The sequence below is a fragment of the Pleurodeles waltl genome, chromosome 1_1 (assembly GCF_031143425.1).
Source record: "Pleurodeles waltl isolate 20211129_DDA chromosome 1_1, aPleWal1.hap1.20221129, whole genome shotgun sequence".
NCBI lineage: Eukaryota > Metazoa > Chordata > Amphibia > Caudata > Salamandridae > Pleurodeles > Pleurodeles waltl.
This window is the reverse complement of record NC_090436.1, coordinates 397,510,007-397,537,473: the sequence shown is the minus strand read 5'-3', so window position 1 is coordinate 397,537,473 and position 27,467 is coordinate 397,510,007. Positions and strand designations below refer to the sequence as shown.

Here is a 27,467-nt window from a genome sequence, read left to right as displayed (position 1 = left end):
CAATGGAGAGAGATGTGTAGATCCAAGCTCATGTGCCACAGGCATTGCACATGACATGATCCTGATGGCTCCTGCGCCACACCCGACTGAGGGCAGTGATAAATACTTGAGACTCTGGCAGTGTTTGTGTGGGTACTGTGGATTCCCCTCACTAGTGCGACTTAGGGAATTCTTGGCGACTCCTCAGACCACTATGGAGCCTAAATACGTGCTGAGGGGCTACAGCCAGAGTGTAGGCACACTGCCCCAAGGCTTAGAAGTGACCGGCAATGGTGGAGAGAGAGAACAACAGCTGATCGCTTCAGGTACTGGAAGGCAGCATGGAGATACTGTGGGGCAGCCCCACTATGCCCCTGTGGCTACAGGCATAAAAGCATTTGGCCCCTGGGGAGAGGACACAGCATGTAGCGCCTGGAGATTGGGGGAGCAGAAGGCGGCTCCAACTCCCACTTCTCCTAATGTGGGGGCCACTATATCCCCTGTGGTCTGAGGTAGCATTTTGTGCTATGGCCCAGACTTGGCTGCTGTCAGGGCTGGGTTGCCTGGAGGGGTCTGCTCCGAGCTGGGCACTGATTGACCCCGTGCAGGGGCCATGTCAGGGGTCAATGGGTGTCAAGTGGTTGAAGGACTGGCAGCAGCTGGTGATGGGGGTCATCTCCTTCCCCCATCTGTAAAAGCTGCAAACCTTATACTTTGCCCTCTATATTGCTCTATTAATGGTGCACAGCATGATCCAACAATCATAGTGCCAATGGACTCTGGTGTCTGAGGGCTACAGTAAAGCAAGATAGTTTGGTGAGCTTTACAGAGTCTGTGTTTTCCCCGGGTCTCGGAAGTGCAGCATTTACCACCTCAGAGAGTGGTGACGTCCCGGAGGAACCAGCTAGTCCATGTTAAGTTGGGAAAACCCATGATTGGATTGAGTGCATCAGATGAGTGTGGGCTCCCCTACTGACTGTAGCCACTGAATGTTGAAGGAGTAAGCTTGGCCTGAATGCGGACCAGGAACATAGCCCTCAGGGAGGAATGCCGTAGGGAGTAGTGTGCCCCAGCCATCTGGCCTTCGACCGGTGCAATGCAATGGTGTTCCCTAAAAATAGTAAACCTTCACAAGGCAAGGGGGATGAGAGCCAGCTGGTGAGTGGCAAGGTCTATGCAGAAGCAGACATGGATCTAGAAGCCCACAAAAATAAGATTTTGTTGTGATATGTGACACTAAAAAAAGATAGAGGCCGTGGTTCTAGATGCTGGGCTGCTCCGAACTGACTATAGGAAACTGGCAGAAAGAGTGGCATAAACTGAATCCACTATGGCACATGTTTGACCTACAGTCACAGACAATACCACCAAAATCCCCAAATTACAAAAATAAGTCAGCTTTCCTATGGCCAAGCTGGATAATGCTGATGGTAGTTCTAGGCATAAGTGTGTGCCACGTAGGGGGTCTCAGAGAAGGCTGAGGGATCTAACACTGACCTGTATGTGGAAAAGTGGTTCCTGGCAACAGTGTTTGGGTGAAAGGCCTCAAACGTTTTCATGGTGGAACATGCACAGAATGTCCTGGGAGGTCCACTGGCACCGGGGGGCCCTACCACAAGCATGGCCATTTGTGGCAAGACTGCTCAGTTTACGAGATTGGGACAATATCCTGCAAATTGCACAGTCCGACAGGCCTTGGCAAGTTGGGGTAGTTCAGTGACTATCTAACTAGATAACACCAACGCAGTGCAACAGCAGCTTGAAACATTTCTTGTGGTGAAAAAAGACCTAAGGCACCTAAATCTGAAGTACTCTTTATTCAATCCGGCAAGTCTCAGGGTGATGGTCTGGGAGTAGTCTGATTTGTTCACCACTGTGGCTGCATTTGGTAATGTTGCAGCTGGGTGGCTACCAAATGCCAGCAGATTAGGGGACATATTTATGAGGAACTGGCACATTGGCTTCTATGCTCCAGTTTCCTTGCACCCCCCTAACAACACTATGGTAGTGCTGTATTTACAATACAGTGCACCATGGCGCACATTAGCACAATAGCATCAACATTTTTGATGCTATTGTGGCACTTTGCTGGACTAGCACCAAAAATGTTGATGCTAGCCCAGCTAAGCCTGGGGGGTCCCATAGAAAATAGCCAAACATCTCTTTAATGCCTGCCCTGGGCAGGTGTTAAAAAATGCCACTAGAATGGCGCAGTGAAATCTTGAACATTTCACAGTGCTATTTTTTGGGCCTCCCTGTGAGGGAACGCCCCCTTGCATTCATTATACCTGGAGAACGCATAATGTGGCACAAGGGTTTACAAAGTGGCGCAATGATAGCATTGCACCACTTTGTAAATATGGCGCAGGGTGTGGGCCTGTCTAGCACCGCAGGAGCGTAAAGAATGACGGTAAGGGGCACAAGGGGCTTGTAGATATGCCCCTGCCACTTTGTAAATATGGTGCAGGGTGAGGGCCTGTTTAGCACCGCAGGAGCATAAAGGATAACGGTAAGGGGCACAAGGGGCTTGTAGATATGCCCTTAGGAGTGGGACCAATCCTGGGGCTGGAAAGAGCAGGATCGAGATGCCACCACACCGACACCCAAGGGCAACTCCCACAAAAGACCAGGTTCAAACAGAAAGGGCAAGAGTTGTGTAGGACTTGCAACACCTGTGGACTAGTAAGAATAGATGGGGACCACCTGTGAGAGACTTTGTGGGATCTGCCTCTAGTCATGGTGCAGAGGACACTGTCATGCCAGAGGTCACCTGAATGATGGCACATGACATAGTGTGATAAGCACTGTTGATGGTGGTTAGCCGGTATGCTCCAATGGGTGGTGGAGCAGAGTTTGTGGCACGTATGAGGGGCAGTCCATGGGGTCTTCACCTGTGGGGTTGGACTCTGCCTGTTCAATCCTGTGATGTTTTCTATGGTCTTGTGATGTATAGAATGCTTTTGGGAGGGTGACAGACATCTCATGCATTGGAGGGAGGTGGTAGATGTAAACTTGCTGCATAAGGTGATAGGAGTGGGGGGTTAAAGACAAGGGAAATCAATGTGGTTGGCTTGTTTAGGTATTTGTTGGAATGGCATGAGTGGGTCAGTGATGGAGTCCCAGGCAGTGTCCATACATGATGCAGGTTTTAATGCATGGTGAGGTGGGGGGCACGTCCCAAACGGTACTGTCCTGACAGTGTTCTTATCTGATTTTACTACAGGAAAAATATCTGATAGTCAATAATTGTAGCTTTCTGATCGGGGCAAATACAGTATAATTTATACAAGCTTCTACAAAGTTTCTTTGGGGGAAGGGGCATAATGGTCTGCAGATCCCTGCCATTTCAGGTGACAAGGATGTGGGTAGACTTGCTGGGATGTTGGGTGGCAGTTGAGTGGGTGCGTTAATGGAAAGGTGAAATGTTGGTAATTGCCTTATGGTATCTCCCACGGGCCTACAGGGATCTGGGCTAGGGACATTGGGGGATTGGATTGCCTGGACTACTGAAGCACTCCTTGTAGGGGGAGGTGATCTTAACCTAAGCCTGTGGAGGGTATGGATAGAGCTGTCAAGACCAGAGGACAACCCAGGGAAGATACTCAGTTACGAACATTTTCTAAGAATTGGGGATGGTCAACCTCTGGCGGTTCTTCCACCTAGGACCAAGGCAATATTCTTATGCCTAGAACACACCAAAATCAGTGTCCAGATTGGATTACTTTCAGGCACCCATGCATCAGCAGGCGATATCGAACTGTGAGATACCTGCAGAGAGGTATCTCAGATTTACTCTCCTTTAGTCATGAGTCTGTTACTGCCACTGCCCACAACAGTTTTGTGTGGTCGATATATGGGACCTGACTGAATGGGCCACCAGGAAACTTGAACAAACATGCAATATCCCAGATCTATACTACGCTACATAGTAACAGTTTGCCCCTGCTACCTGCCCTAAGGGAGAAACTGAACTGGGTAGACTGAAAGAGGATGACTGGGGCAGAGCATGCAGATATCCCGGGGAGGTAACAATTCAAGTTGGATTTCAGTTGATTCAACTGAAAGTATTCCATTGAGCTTATGACATTAGGTCCAGGTTATTTGTCATAGGCAGGATAGATGCTGGCAAGCTGTTGCCTAATTTATAAAAAAGTAAGAGCCAGGGCCCTTTCTGGAAGGCCGCTGCAGCCTGCACCACCCATTCCCCCTGCCAGCGCTGCCAATGACAGTACAAGCACAACTACTAACAATGTTATCTACAAGTGTGACAGTTCAAACTATTCCAATACAGAGACATTAAGCTGCTGTAGAGTTAAGCAATGGCCAAAGACAAACACGGGAGTGGCTGCAGTTCAATATAAAGGATAATTACACTCTCTCAGTCACCTCGGAGGTGGAGACGGGACCTGCTGCCACATATCAGACCAGGGGATGGACGAGGATCCCACCCCAGTTGGCATTATGGAAGACATCACTGGCACCAGGGAGGCAGTGGTGGTCAAGATCGAAAGAGTGGCAGTGGAGGTGGGTCTGCTCCGCGCTGATCTCCTTAACGTGTCCGAGCGAGTGGCTATGACTGAGGGACAAAAGGCTTCAACAAGAAGTTAAGGCATTAAAGAAAACTGTCACTGATTTGTGAGCAACCACCTCCCGCCTAGAGGACAGAGTGGAAGATGAGGAGGGACGATCCTGACAAAATAATCTTTGCCTCATTGGATTCCTGGATGGATCAGCAGAGCAGTCTGCAGAGTTCTTTTTGGAGGAATGGATTACCACTGTTTAGAAACTCTGTTATCTTTCCAATTTCTTCATACTTAAAAGAGCCCATCATGCACTGGGTCTGGAACCCCGACCAGGGGCAGTGTCAGATGCCCTTATTGCTGGCCTATTTAACTACAGAGATCGGGACTCCACACTGCTGCTTAATCGAGCGCATGGTGCTCCAAAATATTATGATTTTTCGGGACTACACACGGAAGTTACAAGACCTCTGAAAGACCTTCCTGTATGTTAAAAACATCTCCGAGAACTCAATATGAAGTACGGTCTGCTGCTCCTGGCTCGACTTTAATTACAATCTAATGGTAAAGTCTACTTCTTTGAGTCCCCGAAGGAAGCCAATAAGTGGTTAGACACGTTAGGTGGGGTGCGAGGGAAGAACCCCGCCCCCAGAGACACAGAAGTGGCCCCCGGCTGCCCCCCGTGGCAGTGCTTGAGCACAGAGAAAAATTTAAAACTCAGGGATCCCTCCTGGAGATGAACATACTGGCTGGATTGTGGTTCTTCCTGATGGTTCTCTTGCCGAATCCAGATGTATACTGGACACTGGAGACTCCTTTCTGCACCACAGAGATGCTGGCAATTTAAGTGACAGCATAGATGCGGGGGCCCACAGCCTTCCCAAAATATGGCAGTGGTGCAACTGGACTATGGAATACTGTCATGTGGTGCTCTGAAATCACAATGTCTGAACTGCCACTAAGGGAGTGGTATGCGTAGAGGGAATAAAACTCTTTGTCTATTTGAGCTGTTGTGTTGGTGGTGGTGTTGGGAGAGCATTATAGTCCTAGATGAGTGCTTCACTGGTTTTGAACTGTCTGAAGTAATAAGCCTAGGTTTTGGCTGTCACTGAGCCTGTGTGAGGTTGCGGCCTCAGCAGAAGGCATTATGGTTGTTGGGCTAGTGCCTCCTCGGGGTGGGTGGTGTGATGGGTTCTGAGTTTAAGCCGAAAATTGCTGGGCTTTGGTTGTGTGAAGACACTGCCCAGGGGTGGGAGGAAGCGTTTCTGGTTTTATGAGGGACACCGTTTTGGGGAGGGGATTAGTGGCTCTGCCTTGCAGAATGGTGACGTTGATGGGATGAACAGAATGATTAAGGTGTGTCATGAGCTGTTGGGGTGTGCCCAGTCATTGTTAAATTTACTAGGTGCAAGCAGATGGATTATGACTGGAAGTGTGTGACCTGGAATGTATGAGGCCTGGGACAGCCAACTAAATGATGGAGGGTCCAAATGTATTCAAAACTGTATCATGCTGCATAGTGCTCCTACAGGAGACTCATACATGGGGGGATTGTCTTGGACACCTGCACAAGCGCTGGCAGCGGTAGTTATTCCCAACATCATACTCCAGTTATGCCAGAGGGGTGTTAATTTGGACTGCCCCAGGTGTGCCCTTTATGGCCTCAGAGATTTTAAAAGATCCCAGTGGTCGATATGTGGTGGTATCTGACTTCCTGGATTCAAAGTATTCATAATATTTAAGCTCCTAACTTGGATGATCCAACTTTTTTTGGGGCACTTATTAGTGCAGCCACAGGATACTTAGATGCTGAGATTATAATGGCTGGGGAACTGAACTGTGTGCTCAATGGCACCCTTGACCATGATCCCCATAAAGTGGATAGTAAACCGGGGATGACTGGAGCAATCAAAGCAGTAATGCAGGGATTGTGACTCCGAGATGTTTGGAGGAAACGTAACCCAAGGACACAATGTTTTTCTTGTTATACCCCTGTGTCCAATACGTGCAGCAGACTGCATTATTGTTTCGTTACTAATACCTTAGCCCCAGATATTGTCAATGTTGCCTACCAGGCATGATATATATGAGATTATTTGCCTCTGTTATTCTCATGTAAAACCAATAAGAGGATCCCAGGGATTTCCTGTGAACAATGAGTGCTGAGGCCTTAACTGGCCCAGTTTTTGCACAGACTGTTGATGAAACTGTAAAGCACTACTTTGAGGAAAACTGGGAGAGTGCTACCAACCATGCCACTGTATGGGACGCTTTGAAGGTGGTCCTGAGCAGGGGATGTATGACGGTAACGTGGTGTGAAGATGGTATTGATCTGAATGCTATACTTATATGAGGGAAACCTGAAGACCCTGAAGGAGGAGATAGTAACCTCTCCTGTGAAATGTGGTTGAGTGGAAGGACACGAAGAAGGAGCTGTTAGATACATAAGATAGGCTTGACAAATTGTGTGTACTACACATAGACCGCACATTTATGTTGAGGGTGACAGAGCTGGTAGGATGCAGGCCCGGTTGATCAGTAATGAAACCAGGATACAACATTTGGGTGGGCCTAAGGACTCACTAGATATTCTGGTGACCGCCCAGCAAGGAATGGCGGAGGTCTTTGCCGCTCACTTACAAGGGGTCTACACACAGTCCTGCCCCATCTGTTAGACTACGACAGGGGCATACCTTGTAGATTTACAGATGGCTAAGTTACCTGCATAGGAATACTTTGGATGTGCCACCCACCAAGGAGAAAATAGTGGCAACAATCCGTACTTTCCATACTTCTAAAGCCCTTGGTGGAGATGGCCTACCGGCTGAGTTCTACCAGAAAAAGGCCAACTACCTAGCTGAACCCCTCCTATTGGTGTTTCAGGAGGCTTGGCACAAAGGGAGATTGCCAGACTTGATGAGAAAGGCACTTATAGCCTTAGTGCCCAAGCCAGGTAAAGACACGAATGAGGTTACTTCCTATCATCCATTATCTATGATCAACGTGGACGCAAAGATACTTAGTAAACTCTTAGCCACTAGACTATTAAACCTATGTACGAGATTTAGTCCTGGAGGATCAATGCGGCTTTATCCTTCATAGGAATACAGTCTGCAATCTTCATAGGTTGTTCCCTAGTACTGCATGCACCAGAAGTATGGGAAGTCCCTAATGGGCTCGCACTGCTTGACACAGAAAGCGTTAGATTCCCTTGGGTGGGAATGTTTAAGGCATGTCTTACGCAAACTGGGCATCAGAGAAGGGTTCATTAAATGGATTCAGCTACTTTATCAGGATCAAGTGGCGTGGATGCGGGTGGGTAGAGCAGTGTCAGCCCAATTTAGCCTCAGGCACTGGATCAGATAGGGATGCCCTTCATCCCCATTACTGTTTGCGCTGGCGATGGAACCTTTGGCTTGCTGACTGTGTTCAGTCCTGTGGGGATGGGGGCGTGACTGTTGGTGGCACCTCACATGTTGTATCATTATATGCTGATGACGCATTAATCTACCTGCTTCAGCCGGAGTACTCCATCTCCATATTGCTAGCGCTACTAGAGGAATTTGAGGAGGTATCGGGACTCCGTGTTGATAAGGCAAAGTATAACCTATTCCCACTGGGAATCCTGGGTGAGACTTGATCGGGTTCGCTCCCTGGGCACCCCATTCAATGGGAGACTTTGGGTACGCGCTACCTTGGTATTCGCCAAGACAGGAAGGCAGATAGATTTCTATCCCTCAATATGGGATGGCTTATGGAGGGTCTGCGCTCCTCTGTCAAGTTTTGGAACATTCTACCCCTGTCACTAATGGGTAAAGTGGCTCTTGCCAAAATGGTGATCGTACCACAATGCCTCTACATATTCCAGGGTACACTCTTTGATATCCCTAATAAACAATTTTCAGAAGCTTGATAAACTCCAAGTTGAACTGTTTTGGGCTTGTAGCAGGAACCGTGTTAACCTCATCACACTAAAAAGACCCTGAAGTTGTGGTGGTCTATAATTGCCAGATTTAGAACTCTATTACTTGGCAGCCCAGTTACAACATGCAGTGCACTGGTTAGATGATGAAGACAACTGGGAAAAGCGTCTCCTTAGTGGTTTGCATGGTACGGTTCCTCTCCCGGAGCATTTGATGTTGGGGGACAGACTGCCGTCTTACACACCTTGCATGATTGGTCAGGAATGCCGGGCATGGGAATGGGCGATCAAAAGGGTCGTACGATGAGTGCCTTATGCTCCAGATCTCCCTATATGGTACTTAAAACCATTCCTTCAAATAACACACTTGATGGCAATGGATAAATGTTGTACACCAAGTATTTTTGACCCCGGCTACACTGCGTGTAATTTATTCAGGACGCATTTCTGCTTGCCCTAGATGTTGAGTGGAAGAGGCGGACTTCCTACATATGATCTGGCCTTGTGTGACCTTAGACCTCTACTGGCAGGCAGTATTTGAACACTTAAACTTAGCTACAGGCCGGACGGTACCCAGGGATCCCAAACAAAGTATATTAGGTCTAATTCCAGTGAGGGAAAAGAAGGGCCTGAGTAAAAGGTTCCTTGTGCTGGGGCTGGTACTGGCTAAAAGATTAATTACAATGCACTGCCTAGCGCCAACACGCCCAGACGTACACATGTGGATGAAAGATGTGGCTGTGTTAGTGGTTACAAAGGATTGTTGTATGCGCCAATGTAGGTGAGATGTAAAATTGTTGGATGGTTTACAGGAGTGGGCCGCTATGCTGGTGGACTTACTGGACCCCCCGGATACCATGCCTCCATAGAAGTCGCGGTTGCGAGATGACCTGGATGGTTGATGTACAGATTGCTTTGAAATGGTTAGACATGGGGAGCTATGAGTGGATGGGATGGCACACTATGAAATGCACTTTTGATCATATCCCAACAACACTTGAAAGACGTTTTGGAGTAGCAGTTAAATGGGATGTTTAACCATGTTGTTCAGTTCCCTTTTTCTTTATTTTTAACTCTGCTGTTGTGTGCTCCAATTAATTGAATTCACATCATGGTAGTGTGGGGTGGGATCTCGGGGGGGGGCATTGGTTGTATACGTTTGAATATGTCTTTGTAACATATAGTTCTGATCTTTTTTTCAATAAAATAAAATAATATTAAGAATAATATTGAAGGTTTCATGTTGTTTTAAGAGCAGCCATTAAACCTAAAAGTGGACATGCAAGTCGAAGTTTAGTCATATTACATAAAATCGATTGTTCTGGGTCATATGAAACAATGATGTTTGTGAGCATGTATCTCCAAGGAATCATTGTGCATAATTTGGGCAGGGAACGTGATGTTCAATTAAGTCAATGCTTTATGACATAGTCATTCCACCTGGGTATCGCTACAACTGTTTACTTTCAGAGGTGTTACAGGCAATTAAAGATGTATTTTTTAGAAAAAAATACATTTAGCGCATCCAGAATGGTTCAGGGGGAGTGTTGTTTATATTATTAGCTCTAATGTAGTTAGTGATGTCTGACTGAATGGACTGTCTTAAGACGGCATCATCAGCAAGAACATCATTTATTCTCCATTATTTCGTAGGGGGCAAAGGAGAGCCCAATTTCATCCCAAAAGAAATGCATTCGTGGTCAGAGACTATAATAGGCTCAATTTTCAGAGATCAGGTATTAAAAGGAAGACAGTTTTCAATCAATAAGTAGTCAATCCTAGTGTAAGAAACATGTGGTTGCAAATAAAAGGTGTATTCACTTCCTGTTGGATTGTGAATCCTCCACGTCTATCAATTTATGTGTCTTGCACAGATTCAAAAGTTTTGTATGCGATTTGGAAGGTCTAAACTTCACACTTGTTAGCCTATCAAGGGAACCATCCATTGAAAGATTAAAATCACCTCCCAACATGACACCTTTATTTTGGGGAAGATCTGTAAGAAGATGATTAATGGTGGACTAGAGGGAAGGTTCATCAATATTTGGGGCTCAGATATTGACAACAAAGAAGTCGAAAGCATCCTTCTGTGCTGAACTAACCACCTACCTGCCTAGGATATCAGATTCATAAAGTTGTGTCGTAATATTAGAATTTTTTGATGTAAGGATAACAGCCCCGTTCTTTTTTTGGATGCAAGGAAGCTAAAACAATAATGAATCCAAGAGTAGGTAAAGTTTACTGCATCTCTAGGGACAATTCTACTTTCTTGAAGAAGGATAATTTTGCCTTTAAGCTCTAAGGGAATCAGAAGGTTTTTGACTCTTCATACATTCATCCTCCAAACAGCTGATGCAAGATTCAGCTTCAGTGATCCTACCTGCTAGATCATTAAAGTCTTTCTTTGAACCCTGAATGTCCACTTGCATATGACTTGTGTTTATCTTTGTACTTTGAGCCAAGTTGTGTAGCGTCAAAAGGCGTTGCAGGATAAGGTCCAAAGTGGCTGAGTGTTCCGCTTTAGTTTTTAGTGGAGAGTCAAGTAGCAAAGGGAAAGATTTAGGTCTATTCTGAGTGGTTTTTAAATCCTTATTGTCTCTCATTTCTTTCTCCCTGATCTGCGCCATATTGGTTCTAAGTGGGAGAAGGGCCAGCAACTTTATATGCGATGCAGATAACAGGGCTATAAAGGTGATCTGCACCAAAGAGTTACTGGCTACTTTGATGTACCTCCAAATAATGCCAAAAATGTCCCCTTGGTAGCCTTCTCCAAGTGCCTGTCGGGAAAGTAAGATATTCTGCAATCTAACTGTGTTGAAATGAAGGACAGAGAGGCTTATGACGGATAAATAGACCAAGAAGCAGCTTTAGCAGCCTTAATAAGATAAGGTCTAATTGTGGATCACCGAAGAAGCTGGAAAGGTAAACAACATTGGTAAGAAAACAACCTCCTTGTCGGAAGGCATCTTGTCTATAGCAAGGCTGCCTGAGCTTCTTAGAAAAGCAAGAAGTAGACCAATAGAAATATTCGGTAAGATGTCGCTGGGTGAAGCAAGGTAGGTATGTGAAGCTCAGAGACCTTGCTAGCGGCACTCTACACCTCCTGGTGCCCATGTATATGTGTTAATAGTTGTGGTTAATTGCGGTGGCCATTTGGATTGCCTGACCTTGATATCCACCAAAAGTGGATCGGCAAGCTGGTCTCATGGCAGCTCCTGGTGCAAACGGTGCAGCTGAGAAGGTAAGCCTTAATGATCCCTCAGGGGTTTGTCCAAATCTGCATCCGGAAGTGTGGCAAGCAGCAGGAGCGGCAGCTTTAGGCAGCCATCTTTGTGAATACTGGCCACGTCCCTCCCCACCTTTTCGTATCATATTTTGTGTTTTTTATGATTTGCTGTCCTTCTTGGGAGGGCAACAGCAAATCTAAATTATTTACTAAATTATGAAAATTGATAATGTGCAACAAGTTCCAGGCATCCAGATTCTAAGTGCCACATACAATTAACAAGCAATTAAAGACAGACAAAAAAAATTGTAATGAACATTCATTGTATTTGAGACGTGGGCAACATCACACTTCGGTTCTTATTATAAGTGGTCTCTTTATTCCAATGGGCTGGTAGAAGCACCCGCAATCTTGTTTGAAAGTCTGTGGAAAATGAAGAAATACTGGGGAATTGGACATGGACTTACCAGTTCTCCTGCTAATTCTTCATTTCCCCACGGTCCAGCTCATAATGCTGTAGATCTTGCCTAGAGTTACTACTACCCCGGTATCTGTATCTCTGGGGGTGGAAAAACAGTCTATTTTCTGGGCCACTTGTAATGAGGCCGTGGAGAGCTAAAAGAGACCACTGTTTTGAAAAACTAATAAGAAAGCTATGAAAGGGGATAAGAGTGCAGAACGACTAACAGTGTTTTATCCACGCTTTTCATCGTTTTTATATGTGCTCAGCCGCAACTATCATCAAATTTATATTTATCATGTTTTTTTCCATTGGTTTATTTATACATGCCTTTTTAATGTCTTATTCCTATTTCCCATGAGAATTCCTTTGTTATTTTGCCATGGGCTGTTTAAAAAAAAAAAGAAATACTCTCCTCATGCTTTTTCCAGGTCATTCTAGTTATTAATGTCTTGAAAAGAAATGAGAGAAATAAGTATATTGTTATTAAACCAATCTATGGATGTGTCATAACGCTCTCATTATCCATAGCACTGCACGTCGATGGGATAGTTTTGAGAGACAGACTGTATACATGTAGCAAGGTGGGTACACGGGCAATACACATCTGAGACAACTGACGATCGCTATAAGAAACAACTAGGGCTGTCATATTTTGACATTGAGAGTGTTTTGGACTATATTAAAGGTACATTTTCTTTGTTTGTGATACTCTCCCTGTCCCATGGCGAATAGCATCCCGTTGACCAAATTGGTCATTCCACAATTATATTTACAGTGTTATTGTAAATATATTACATTTTGAAACCAATAACTATGAATGTGGATCACCCACAGTTGTGATTGGCTGTTCTGCAAGGGTAGGTCAAACTACTGGTGGATTGTTTGTGTAGAGTGCCTGGAGATGAATTATGTTGGTCCTCAACCCAGACCTAGCAGGGCATTCATTAAATATTAACTGGAAAAGAGTTACTATTCTTTCATCCATTGCAACGCAGCAAGGCAACCTTCTGTGGTGTGTTGCGGGAAAGGGAGGGGGCAGAAATACTTCATACTTACAAATATATGGGACATTTCTGCTCTCTTCCTTCACTGGCGCAAGAAATGATGCGTAGCACCAATGCAGGCACCCTTGCACCATAACGCAAGGGTGTCTGTGTTAAGGGCAAGATTGTTTGTTGTGCAAGAAGGGACACCTTTTGGCACAAAAACAATCCTTGAAGGCATATTCTTCTTTCTACATATGCTGCAGAATGCAGCACATGTGGAAAGAAGAATTACATAGGAGAAATAAAGATATTTCTACTTGCTATGTCTCTGCCAAGTATGCATACCACTGTGGCATAACTCCAACTTTACAAGTCTTTATAAATCTGGTTTTCTGTCAAAATACATGAGTGGATGCATGGGAACACCCATGCTCCACCTATGTAATGACTACCTGATGCAAGGTAGCGGAAGACATCCCTGTGCATTGCCATTAGTTACTTTGTATTTACTAAGCCACACAAAGCAGCTTTGTGTGGCTTAGTAAATCCAGGTTATGGACATGCATTGGGTTGCGACAACTTGCTTTAAGCAAGGACAATGCAAGTCCTTAGTAAATCTGCCCCTAACAGTTTACCAGGCTCTACTTTGAATATTGCTGCCAGCTGAGTCTTTTACATGGAGACATTAAGATATACATTCCTTTAAGGATAGGATAGGTATGCGAGGAAACATGTTGATTATTATGTTTCGGTCTTTCATTGTATCACATATTGTTTGTTTTTCCCAAATATACATGATACTTATATACATATTATGTTGTTGTCTCTAGACAGATGAAGAGAAGACGCAAGGACTCCCAGTGGTAATGCCAGTGTTTGACCGACACACTTGCAGCATCCCAAAGTCTCAGATATCATTTATTGATTATTTCATAACTGACATGTTTGATGCCTGGGATGGTAAGAACTTTCTTATTGACACATCTCGATAGATAAAGGCTTGCTAACGGTATCTGTTATCTGCGAATAATTTGTTTTTATAAATTGCTCATAGTACACAGCTGTCACGCGCTGTAAATGAAAGCTACTAATATTACCCAATTTATTGCTACTCAGTCTACTAACCTCAGAAGATTGGAAGGCTGAGTTACAATTGCCAAGAGTCAAACTTGTAGCCATTGTTTACACTGTTTAACTCCCTAGCCATCCTTATGAAGAACTAGATGTGACTGAATGTGCTGAACATATTCTGGGAGATTTTTATTGCCGTCAGTAAAATTAATGATAAAACTTTATTCCTGCTGCTCGAACTATTGCATTTGTGGTACAGATGAAGGAAGAAAAGCTGGAGCTAGTCTGGCATTGAACAAGGACAAAAGCCCCGGTAGTTTAGTTAGGATTTCCTGTCAGAGTGGCTGTAGGAAAGTACCATCTTGCCTGGCATGTTACCCCCATATTTCACTGTATATATGTTGTTTTAGTCTATGTGTCACTGGGACCCTACCAGGCAGGGCCCCAGTGCTCATAAGTATGTGCCCTGTATGTGTTCCCTGTGTGATGCCTAACTGTCTCACTGAGGCTCTGCTAACCAGAATCTCAGTGGTTATGCTCTCTCTGCTTTCCAAATTTGTCACTAACAGGCTAGTGACTAAATTTATCAATTCACATTGGCATACTGGTATACCCATATAATTCCCTAGTATATGGTACTGAGGTACCCAGGGTATTGGGGTTCCAGGAGATCCCTATGGGCTGCAGCATTTCTTTTGCCACCCATAGGGAGCTCTGACAATTCTTACACAGGCCTGCCACTGCAGCCTGCGTGCAATAAAGTCCACGCTATTTCACAGCCATTTACCACTGCACTTAAGAAACTTAGAAGTCACCTATATGTCTAACCTTCACCTGGTGAAGGTTGGGTGCAAAGTTACTTAGTGTGTGGGCACCCTGGCACTAGCCAAGGTGCCCCCACATCGTTCAGGGCAAATTCCCCGGACTTTGTGAGTGCGGGGACACCATTACACGCGTGCACTGTACATAGGTCACTACCTATGTACAGCGTCACAATGGTAACTCCGAACATGGGCATGTAACATGTCTAAGATCATGGAATTGTCACCCCAATGCCATTCTGCATGGCATTGGGGGGGACAATTCCATGATCCCCCGGGTCTCTAGCATAGTACCCGGGTACTGCCAAACTGCCTTTCCGGGGTCTCCACTGCAGCTGCTGCCAACCCCTCAGACAGGTTTCTGCCCTCCTGGGGTCCAGGCAGCCCTGGCCCAGGAAGGCAGAACAAAGGACTTCCTCTGAGAGAGGGTGTAACACCCTCTCCCTTTGGAAATAGGTGTGAGGGCTGGGATAGGAGTAGCCTCCCCCAGCCTCTGGAAATGCTTTGATGGGCACAGATGGTGTCCATCTCTGCATAAGCCAGTCTACACCGGTTTAGGGCTCCCCCAGCCCGGCTCTGGCGCAAAACTGGACAAAGGAAAGGGGAGTGACCACTCCCCTGACCTGCACCTCCCAGGGGAGGTGCCCAGAGCTCCTCCAGTGTGTCCCAGACCTCTGCCATCTTGGAAACAGAGGTGTTTGTGGCACACTGGACTGCTCTGAGTGGCCAGTGCCAGCAGGTGACGTGAGAGGCTCCTTCTGATAGACTCTTACCTCTCTTGGTAGCCAATCCTCCTTCCTTGGTAGCCAAACCTCCTTTTCTGGCTATTTAGGGTCTCTGCTTTGGGGAATTCTTCAGATAACGAATGCAAGAGCTCACCAGAGTTCCTCTGCATCTCCCTCTTCACCTTCTACCAAAGGATCGACCGCTGACTGCTCAGGACGCCTGCAAAACCACAACAAAGTAGCAAGACGACTACTAGCAACCTTGTATCGCTTCATCCTGCTGGCTTTCTCGACTGTTTCCAGGTGGTGCATGCTCTGGGGGTAGCCTGCCTCCTCTCTGCACCAGGAGCTCTGAAGAAATCTCCAGTGGGTCGACGGAATCTTCCTCCTGCAACCGCAGGCACCAAAAGACTGCATCACTGGTCCTCTGGGTCCCCTCTCAGCACGACGAGCGTGGTCCCTGGAACACAGCAACTCTGTCCAAGTGACTCCCACAGTCCAGTGACTCTTCAGTCCAAGTTTGGTGGAGGTAAGTCCTTGCCTCCCCACGCTAGATTGCATTGCTGGGTACCGTGTGATTTGCAGCTGCTCCGGCTCCTGTGCACTCTTCCAGGATTTCCTTTGTGCACAGCCAAGCCTGGGTCCCCGACACTCCTTCCTGCAGTGCACAACCTTCTGAGTTGTCCTCCGGCGTCGTGGGACTCCCTTTTGCGACTTCGGGTGGACTCCCGTTCACTTTTCTTCCAAGTGCCTGTTCAGGTACTTCTGCGGGTGCTGCCTGCTTCTGTGAGGGCTCCCTGAGTTGCTGGGCGCCCCCTCTGTCTCCTCCTCCAAGTGGCGACATCCTGGTCCCTCCTGGGCCACAGCAGCACCCAAAAACTTCTACCGCGACCCTTCCAGCTAGCAAGGCTTGTTTGCGGTCTTTCTGCATGGGAACACCTCTGCAAGCTTCATCGTGACGTGAGAGATCCACCCTCGAAAGGAGAAGTTCCTAGTCCTCTTCTTTCTTGCAGAACTCCAAGCTTCTTCCAACAGGTGGCAGCTTCCTTGCACCCTCAGCTGGCATTTCCTGGGCTCCTGCCCACTCTCGACACTGTCGCGACTATTGGACTTGGTCCCCTTGTCTTACAGGTACTCAGGTCCAGAAATCCACTGTTGTTGCATTGCTGGTGTTTGTTCTTCCTGCAGAATCCCCCTATCATGACTTCTGTGCTCTCTGGGGGTAGTAGGTACACTTCACACCTACTTTTCAGGGTCTTGGGGTGGGCTATTTTTCTAACCCTCACTGTTTTCTTACAGTCCCAGCGACCCTCTACAAGCTCACATAGGTTTGGGGTCCATTTGTGGTTCGCATTCCACTTTTGGAGTATATGGTTTGTGTTGCCCCTATACCTATATGCTCCTATTGCAATCTATTGTAATTCTACACTGCTTGCATTACTTTTCTTGCTATTACCTGCATAATTTTGGTTTGTGTACATATATCTTGTGTATATAACTTATCCTCATACTGAGGGTACTCACTGAGATACGTTTGGCATATTGTCATAAAAATAAAGTACCTTTATTTTTAGTACTTCTGTGTATTGTGTTTTCTTATGATATTGTGCATATGACACCAGTGGTATAGTAGGAGCTTTACATGTCTCCTAGTTCAGCCTAAGCTGCTTTGCCATAGCTACCTTCTATCAGCCTAAACTGCTAGAAACACCTCTTCTACACTAATAAGGGATAACTGGACCTGGCACAAGGTGTAAGTACCTCTGGTACCCACTACAAGCCAGGCCAGCCTCCTACAGTGGCCATTAACTTTATCTATTTGAGCAAATGTCAATGGCAAACTATGCATGGCATACATTGAGATGGGAGTCGTAGGGCGGGGCAGGAAGGGGGAAAAATTCCTGAGCTCAGTCGTGGAACGATTCTAGCTACTGAGTGGTGAAGTGTTTAACAGTAGGTATTGATTAGGAAAAATTTACACTTTTATCAAAATATAATTGTGTTTTAATAGTATGTATTTTTTTATATATAATATGGATTCTTATATTCCATTAATATTCTAGTTATATTTTCATTACTGTAAATATTAACATGTTTCAATATCACACCCAATATTTTTGTGTTTTTTTGGTTAGAAGAGTCTATTACATGTACTTATTTGATTTTCAGTAAAATAGTTTAAATAGTACGTATATTGCTATTTAATGTATTCAAAAATATGTAATTGCTATTCTTTAGTTCACATTTAGATAATGTGGCGATTCTAATTGCACATTATACATTTTGGTTCTCATAAATAAGGGTGTTCCGTCCTGATTTTAGAATCTAAGGTAATTCTGTTATTAATGAGATGCCTCACTAAAATTAAAACCCTTTGTGTCATTGAATTCTAAATCTTGATGTAAGGGAATGACATCTTACTATAGACACACATCATTTACTGCCTCTTCAATCATTTTGGTAAACATGTTTTCACTGTCAAAATATAAACCGCCCCAAAGAAAATGTCACTCTGCAGCCTCTTAAACTACGTAATATCAAAAGCAATTTACAGCTTAATCTGTAAATTGTGTGTATAAACAAATATAACTTGTATAATACATACATTTATGGCCAGACCCTCCAACAAGCTTGCCACAATTGCTCAACCCCAGCTGCGTATGATCTTTGACAATGGTGCAGCCAGGATTTGCTGCAGGGCCTGGCCTACAATTAAGCTCTTCAACCAACCCACTGTGGCTGCCCAACCTCTGCTGCGCTTGGACTTTGCCTGTGTGCAACAGGTATTGGCCAGGCCCTTTGGACGAAATGCCATGCCTAGAAGGCCAAGCCTTGTGCCCAACTGTTGCAGCTGGAAAATTCCCAATGTGCTTCACCTTTGGCTGTGTGCAGGGAGAGATGCCATGCAGGGCCCAGGCAGTAGTACCCCATGTGTACCCATTCCCTGTATGTCTGAGCTGGTGTCTGGCATGCTGAGAGTGAATGATGTAATAGAAGGTTTGTGTGGTATGCACTGGAAGCCAGGAGATGGGGACGGTTTATGGGAGGGTTGAGCCCTGAAAGGACGTATCTGCCATGACTATAACTTAAGGGCCTAAGATGAAACAAAGAACTTACCTCCTACATGAGTGACTCCAGACTCTTGTATGAAAACCCGTCCCTCCAACTATAACACAAGCCTTTTGTCCACCCATTCTTGGGCAGCCAAAATGGCTAAAGAGGGATAGCTATAGGGCCTGGCCTGTGGCCTCACCATAGATTTTTTATTGTTCTCAAAGGTTCACAGACAGCGGAAACGAAAACTCCCTTCTCCAATTGGGGTGGGTGTGCTCTTTTGAAATTCAGGTCACTCATCATCTGTCTGCAAACTAATGGTGCAGATGTATCTAACTTCTAACCCATTAAAGCAAAGGTGCTTCGCTGATAAAAGTTTTATTTTCATGGTAGGGGCCTGATTTAGAACTTGGCGTGCAAGTTACTCCATCACAATGGTGAAGGATATCCCATCTGCCAAAATATTAATCCCGTAGGATATAATGGGATATATATATTTCGGCAGACAGGACATCTGTAACCGTTGTGACGGAGTGACTTGTCTGTCAAGTTCTAAATCAGGCCCTAAATTTGTTGTAATTCTGTTTAGTTTCTTTCCAGTGGTAAAGAGCAGATATTCTGCAGTGAGTTAAAATGGAAAATGCTGCTCTTTTACTATGCCGTTACATTGTTCCCTTTTGATAGATTTACATGAAATTCAAATTTTCAAGAGTAAGCTAAATATGGTGGCTAAAAGGTGTTGTGCAGATCCATAAAACTGTGCCAAAGTTATTAGCAAATCAGTGGGGTTTTTTGCACCTCCCCTGTACCTGAGTCTAACCCCTCCCCCCCTTGTCAATTTACATGATACCACTTCAGTGGGCTTAATATGCTAATGGCCTGCCCAAATTCATGCAGATTAATTAAATAGCACCAATGTTATTAGTATATATAATGTTTTTGCTCCCTCTTTTAAACCCCCCCTTGAGTGATCTGCATAAAACATGCCATGCCCACAGAAGACTTAGGGGCTTATTTACAAGTCCCTTGCGCCACCGGTGCGTCACTTTTTACAAGGGGCTTGTAAATAAGCACCTATATCTGCTAAATGTTTGTCAAATTACATGAAGGTTTGTCCAATGATGCCATAGTTACTACCAAACTAACACTTTTTTTGAGCTACCTTTTAACTGGGCCTGACAAATAGGCATTAAATTCCAAAATACTATGTTAACCTAAACCTGCTAAGCATCTGCCAAGTTTTGTACAAAATCATCAATCGGCACTAACAATATAGGGAAATCAAAAGTACACTTTTCAGCTGTGAAGATGTGTCTCATATTTAACTCTTTCAAGGCCTAGAAAAATTATTTGAAGCACTAGTTTCTTAAAAACTACTAAGCTGATTTGTCCAAACCAAGCCACAGCACTCCCTTGAGTTTCACTCTCATGCCAAGTTTGGTGTAATTCTATTCAGATATTTTTTTTCTGTCTTAGAGAGTAAAACATCCTATGATTATACATACACTTATAATACATAAAGTGTTCTAGAACGCTCTGTTAGCAGATCTTACAAAAGATAACTCTGTACTAGAAGACACCAGTATGTATGAAATTGTAGGTGCATAGCTGAAGTGCTACAGTGATGATTGTTTGTAGATAGGAGAAATGTTGAGAACATCTCAGAAACAATGTAACCAGAGGTTTATTTGTAAACATAATAAGACAAAATGTGAGATTAGAAGCAAAAGAGCTGTACCTGTAATTTGTTTTTAATGTTTTGATATTATTGTAATAAACATACATTTAGTAATAATCAGAATAAATGAATGTTTATTTATTTAAGATATAAGTATTGTGTGCAAGCCCTTCTTCCTGTAACAGCTATTAAAACAGACAAGAAAGCAGTTCTGTAAGACATTTTCCTTTCTTTGATTATCCCTCAAGCCTCATCGGTGATAGGGGTCCTCTTCATGATTATGGAACTTAAATCAAAGTGTCACATTACTTACAAGGAACTCTTTCATCTTCAAGAAACAGCTGGATGAGGTGGTAGAGCTGTTCAATATAATGTCAAAATGACCAAAATGATTGAAGAGGCAGTACACAAATGTTTTGACAGATCGAGGCACTTATCACATACCAAGAATGTAAAAAGTCATGCTTTGCTATCATATGGGCATTGACCATGTTTTAAATTGATTGTTCTTGCTGTCTGTGGACACAGTTTGACCCAAAAGTCTAAAAAGGGCTTCATCTACATCTGCTACAGGAAGGAATAGAGTATGGGTCATTGAAACGTCTGATTTTGAGTGCCTCTTTAGGTATGAAAACCTCCTTATTTCCTGGCACATATCTGCTTCACAGAAGAAAAACACAATGAAAAGTGAAGCCTAAGCCGTTGACTCTTTAGTCCCTCATTTGACAATTGCCCTTATCAGTATTATGTCGTTTTTGATCATGTGTAATGAACTTTATACCATCAACATTTATCATCAAATATTCCTAGATAGGAGTACTTTGTCAAGCATTTGTACTTCTGATGTCATAGCGTTACTGGTGAAGTTGTAGTTACCCTGGAACCCCAATTAGAAGAGCATCCTAGCTTGTACATAATGTGCTCTTTCTTTAGAGCTCCTGCACTTTATTCTGGCTAAGGTAGATTCAAATTCCACAATCCTCAGATTCACAGACTACTTTAGAATAGTTTTTCATGCTAAGTTATCAAGCAGGGTAGATACTTCCTTTGATCAATTCATATCTTTTTTGGTAATTGCTATTATTTGTAGGACCCACACTACAGATCAAGACCATCATTGTGGTGGCTTTTGCACCCCAGCACCAGATCATTGGGTCGTCAGATGCATGGTACAAAAAGCGTACTATGAGCCTAGCTCCTTACGATATTGGTGTCAGTATATTCCATAAAATATCTTACCATGACACAAAATTAATATATATGTTTACATCTAGGCAGTATCGGGGCTTTCTATGCAAACCCACTCTGTCTCAATTAGGTGGTGTGCAAGTGTTGTTAACACAGCTGCTTGGTAGACTATCAATGTACCCGAACTTTATTTTGCAATTAGCCATTTTGGTGAGAATATGTTTTTTCTTAAAATTCGTCTACATTGGAAAAAGGTAATTGCTTCACTTCTTTTACTTTGTTTCTCTTCAAGCATTTGCACATCTGCCTTCCCTGATGGAGCACCTGACGGACAATTACAAATACTGGAAAGCCTTAGATGAGATCAAGTGCAAAAGCCTCCGGCCGCCACCTGAGATCAGTGACTAAGTCAAAGAGAAAGCGCATGACCGATGCCGGTCGCACTGTGAATCAAAGACTCCTGTATTTACAGTGGGAAGGACATAGCCTTTCTTCCCATATGATGGATTCTACATGGTGATACCGCTTGGAGCAAAGATTCACCCATTTCTGAAAAGTCCTACAGACTGTACATCATTCATTGTTTCTGAAGCAAGTGGAGAAGATTGTTATACATTTCTTTTCTCCACCTGTGTGGCTGAGAAAGGACTTATAAGAAGTACTGAAATTGTCCATCACCAAACTTTATATATGCCAGCGTCATTACCAGTTTGCAGTATAAGACCACTGAATAATATCCAAATATCCTGAAGATGAAAAAACACAAATTACCTCCATGCATGTGGTATGAATAGAATTAGGTCGCCATGAATACTTACAACTTTAAAGAATATGTTTTTCACCTGACTGTAATTCTGCTTATTGTTACATTAGTTCTAAAGCAAAGATTGCCCATCTATCTCTCTATTTCTCTATCTCTCTATGTGTTTACCTATCATTAACGTTGTTGAATGTGGAGAGAAACCATAACTCAAGGCTTAAGTAGGTCACAATAGACCACCTCCCCAACAACGGTAATCAATAGTATATTACACTCAGTGGAGAGAGATATATGGTTTATGCCATGCTGCTTTCTATTTGTACTAATTATACGAAGATATTAAACAAGAAACAAAACACAGGGCTTAAATCCCTGCTGGGGGTTAAAAAGGCATTACAGGGGGGTTCGAGAACAGTCCCTCTACTTTTCTTGTTTAAAGTCACTCTGAGATGGCCTATACAGACTGTACTGTAGTAAAAACATTCAATTTGACCACTGCACTGTAGCATATTAGTACAATTATTTTCAATAACGTTTCATTGAGACACGCTTTTTCCACTGACGTGACACATACTTGTATATATATATGAAACATAATTGGTAGCAATTTGTTATTGTCCTAAATTGCCAATGAGCGGTGACATAATAAGCCATAAACCTAGAGGCTGAGTGTTTTGTGAATGTCATCAGAACCTTAAGTTGCAATTATAGGATCATAACATAAGTTACTTTGCAAGCACATTTAATTTTTGCGCTTCCTATAGTTTGCAAATCTATAATTCAGGGTGATGGCTTCTTACCCATGAATTATGACCCTTATTTCAAAGGTATGATGTGGTTCTGGCGAATTTCAGTCCTTTGCTGCATTGACCAACTTTTGATCTTAAAAATCTGAACAAAAAATATCTCAGGTATATGTAATATCCCCTGCTGTAGCAATTGAAAACATAACAAACGTTTTTGTTATGCAGAGCCGTGTGTACAGAATAAATGATAGACTTTGATTGTAGATTGTAAATATATCTCAAATAGACAAACTGAGTGTTTAATTGGTTCGCAAGGTTTATACCTATCCGAAATACACCTCTTTGCATAAAAGAGCATCACTCTTCCTGGTATTGTTTGCAAGTCCCTTTTTCCCCAAGTCATCATCTTATACTGAGTATAGGTTCTGCATTAAGGTTGAATGACATGTTTTGATCTTGGAGTACTCTGAACTGAACTTCAAATTACGTAGACAAAAATTCTTTCTTCTCAGGTATAAGCGCACTTTTGTACAATACTACACGTAGAGTAAGTTAAGCATCTTTCATGCAGTTTAAATTAATTAAACGTTACCGAGCTAGATTGCTGCCGCCATCACCGGGCAAAAAAGCAGCATTCTGTGAGCAGAGGTGCCATTTGGTACAGTTTGTCCTTAAAAGGCCCTGAGGAACCAATTACAATGACTATTGTTACAATATGGCAGTAGTCACAACATCATATACCTTCAAAGATAAGGTCGCATTCAGCAAACTGTAGATTTCTTGGGAGACATGAGAGATCATGCAGCTAAGAGACGAGACAAGGCTTGAAATTGCTAATTTGTTTACAAAACTGCACCCAGGAACTGCCTAGCTGTGTCTGCTAGCAGGAAATCTGCAAACTGAGTGCTCAGCTGGGTAGAGTACTGTACAGCTCTTATTGCATATTCATATTGCACTTACTCATGAATTTCCAACAGTAAGGCTCATTCACTCACATACTTGATACACAAAGCTTTTTTTCCCAGAGTAGGCATGTCTTTTTCATGGAAATCAATGAGTAAGTCACACCAAGGTTCGGAGTAAGACTCAACTGCTCACAGAAAACATTTAATGAATCAATCAGGCCCCAATAGTTTTCTATAGATCACAGATATACTTGCCTTAAATGAATGTTTGCCTTTTAATTCCAGTGAAAATGATGAACTTCGGGATTCAGGCTCTCTGTATCTATAGCAGCATGCCAGTATTTCGAGATGTGAGAAAAATGTTCCCCAAAATAATTGCTGTAACCAACCAGATAGTCACTTATTGAGTGTTTTAATTGAGTTATGATACATTCAAATAGTAAAGAAACAAGGATGAAATAACTCAAGACTGAAAGGCAGCACACACAACTGTGGATTTTTTTTTAGAGCCAGATAACGCCTTGAGAACCTCACGGGTGATTTACCGTGTTTTACATATCCTGGATTCATAACATCTCAATGTAGTAAATATTTCTCGCCACCAACCAGTGATTTTGAATTGAAGGTTAGACACCCCTGAGCCTAATTCACAAAGCTGTAAGCGTAAATGTTCACAAGTATGGTCTAATTTTCAGTGTGAGTAAATGGCCTCACAGGATCAGTAATGACCAGAGGCACTGGACCTATGCGATTGTGCGGCGGGGCTTTTTCTGTATAATTATAGATTTACTGCACTTGTCACATATTCCATCATCTGCTGCATAATTTTCAGATCACAAAAAACAATATGTATCTATATCAAATTGATCAAAAGTTACTAAAAATGTGGTGAAAAATGTTGCCATGCTGTCACAGTTGCTTATTGCCATAGCTAAGTGTTAAACTGATAATAATTAGATAAATCCTGTGCCCAACCAGTGTTAACACATAAAAATAACAAAATAAAGCGGTAATATTATCACAAAATGTGCTGCATTACACCACATAATTTGCCTTTTCTTGCTGCCAAATTTAGTCAACCCTGCCACATAGTTTGCTTTTCCCCTTATGCATACTTCCAGTGGCCCTAGTTAATAACATGTCAGGCAAACAAATCTGCAAAAGAGGTTGAAGCCCCACAAACTCACCACTTCATGTGTTTTTAGAAACCTTTTGCAGTCTTTTTCCCCAATTGGAATAATGGTGGCAGATTTACTCCTGTTAAGCGCAGCAGTACATTTGTTTTCAGGATATGAATGAGGAGGAACCAACCACAAAGCCTCTGTAACTTATAGAGGGGAAACCAAATGGCTAATTTACAATATTTTGGTGCAGGGCTGTGCCACAAGGCTTTCTGCTGTGCTGCCCTGCATCAAGATACAGCATATTTCTGTCCTCTTCCACTGCGCTGGCGAACAATAGGCTGCCATGCGCCAACCCAGCCTCCTCTTCACCATGATGGAAGGGTGTCTGATCTGTAGGAATGATTGTTTTTGTGTAGAAAGGAACACCTTCCAGCAGGAAGGAACACCTTCCTGCATAAAAAAAAAACTCAATGGAGGTATTTACCTCCTTCTAAGTGTGCTGCAGAATGCAGCACACATTGAAAGAGGTTAAAAACAAGGCAAAATAAAGGGGCACATTTACAATATTTTGGCGCAGCGCAGTGCCGCAAGGCTTTCTGCTGTGCTGCCCTGCGTAAAAAGAAAAGGGCAGAAAAGCACTGTATCTTCAAGATATGGTGCATTCCCGTCTTCTTCCACTGCGCTGGCGCACAATGGGCTGCCATGCTCTAGCACAGGCACCCTTGCACCATGATGCAAGGGTGTCTGAGTTGTAGGATTGATTGTGTTTGTGCCGGAACAGACACCTTCCTGCACAAAAACAATCAATGAAGGTGTTTTCCTCATTCTATGTGTGCTGCAGAATTCAGCACAGATAGAAAGAGGAAAAAACAAGTTGAAATAAAGTTGTTTCTCCTCGTTACACCTCCCCTGGGGGCCTCCTTGTAATTCTGGGAAAGCATCAAAATACATGGGTGTTGCCTGGGATCACCGACCGCAACGCCGATGGAACACCTCTTTGACACAGAGTGAGGCAACGTAGCGACTTGCACTGCGTTGCTTTACTCCATATTTACAAAGCCATAAAAAGCCATGCAAAGTGGCTTTACGGGGCCTTGTAGAGATTGGTCTGCAGTCTGTGCTGCTGGTGCATCACAAAAAGTGATGCACTGACAGCGCCAGCTACTTTGAGTAAGCCCCACTCATTTGCACACATCTAACATATACCTTACTTAAGGAAAAATGACTCTCGTTCTAAAAAGGGCACTGAGAAAATTCAATGGTTAAATTGCTTAAATGATTTTAGATTTGTCAAAAGAAAGAAATCCCACAATGCCATTGGTCAGTGCTCTACTGCCAGTGAGTGGGATAACTCAAGGGGTGACACAATCAAGGCATTCTGTCTTTGCTAAATCCAAATTTACTTCAAATGGTGCTTGGCCCACAGACGTGTGCACAGTACTGGAGTACAAAACAATTAATTAAATGAAATTGTTTTCATAGAAGAGCTCCATAATGCAACTTGCGATGGTGAGGTGGTGGTTTGGTTTCAAATGGATGTTTCATGAATTCTTTATAATTTGTTACGTAAGGCACTAAATATGAAACTTAGATTTGGAGGCACAATGATCCTTTCAGTGAAGCTTGTCCTTGGTGTACACAATGCCCTCGTGCATGAATCTAGCATATTTTTTAATGTCCTAAACAAGGTTTGACTGGTGCAAGATCTCCTTGTACTTCTCCACCTACACTTTCTACAGTGAGAAAGTCTTTTTCTGATGCCTTACGTCCATCTATGGACAATCAGAGGCTATGCCATGACCAATGAGTGTCTGTGCAAAGATTAATTTGTGCAGTTCCATTTTCAACCGCGATTCTGTAAGCTATGCGACTAGTCAGTTGTTTAAGCACCTATCCTATGTTGTGATTTGCACAGTTGTTCATACTACATTTTACATCAATTTTTGCGCATTTCACAAAAATGTGCCTGAGAACTTTGCAAGAAACACTTGCTCAGTTTGGCAATATCCTCAGTTAAAAAGCTTCATAAAATGTTTACTAACTTATAAAAAAATATCTGCATTCACCAGAGCAGTGAGCTGGTGATTTGCTGCTTAAGTCACAGAAATACATAAGCATCCACACTCACAGGGGTGCGTAAACTGATTTTTCACAGGTGCACATGGTTTATGAGATGACCCATGTCTGTAGACGATCACGTCAAGATTCAACTTTCACTCAGGATTTTTCTGCTTGTCACCTATTTGCTGCCTTTTTTCACAGTTCACACTCACAGTTTTTCTAGATGGCACTGCAGCAG

General features: G+C 43.5%; 1 protein-coding gene across 2 annotated transcripts in view; it reads left to right on the top strand.

The window, feature by feature from the left end:
• The window catches only part of PDE8B (phosphodiesterase 8B), a 900,595-nt gene extending 874,971 nt beyond the window's left edge, over positions 1-25,624 (top strand). Inside the window, exons 22-23 of one of the 2 annotated variants that reach the window (XM_069223470.1) lie at positions 13,927-14,056; positions 21,926-25,624. In XM_069223470.1, coding sequence (XP_069079571.1) covers positions 13,927-14,056; positions 21,926-22,041 — 246 coding nt within the window. In that variant the 3' untranslated portion in view covers positions 22,042-25,624. The remainder of the gene's footprint in view (positions 1-13,926; positions 14,057-21,925) is intronic. The other variant, XM_069223477.1, reaches the window with a different exon arrangement.
• Positions 25,625-27,467: the final 1,843 nt, after the last annotated feature.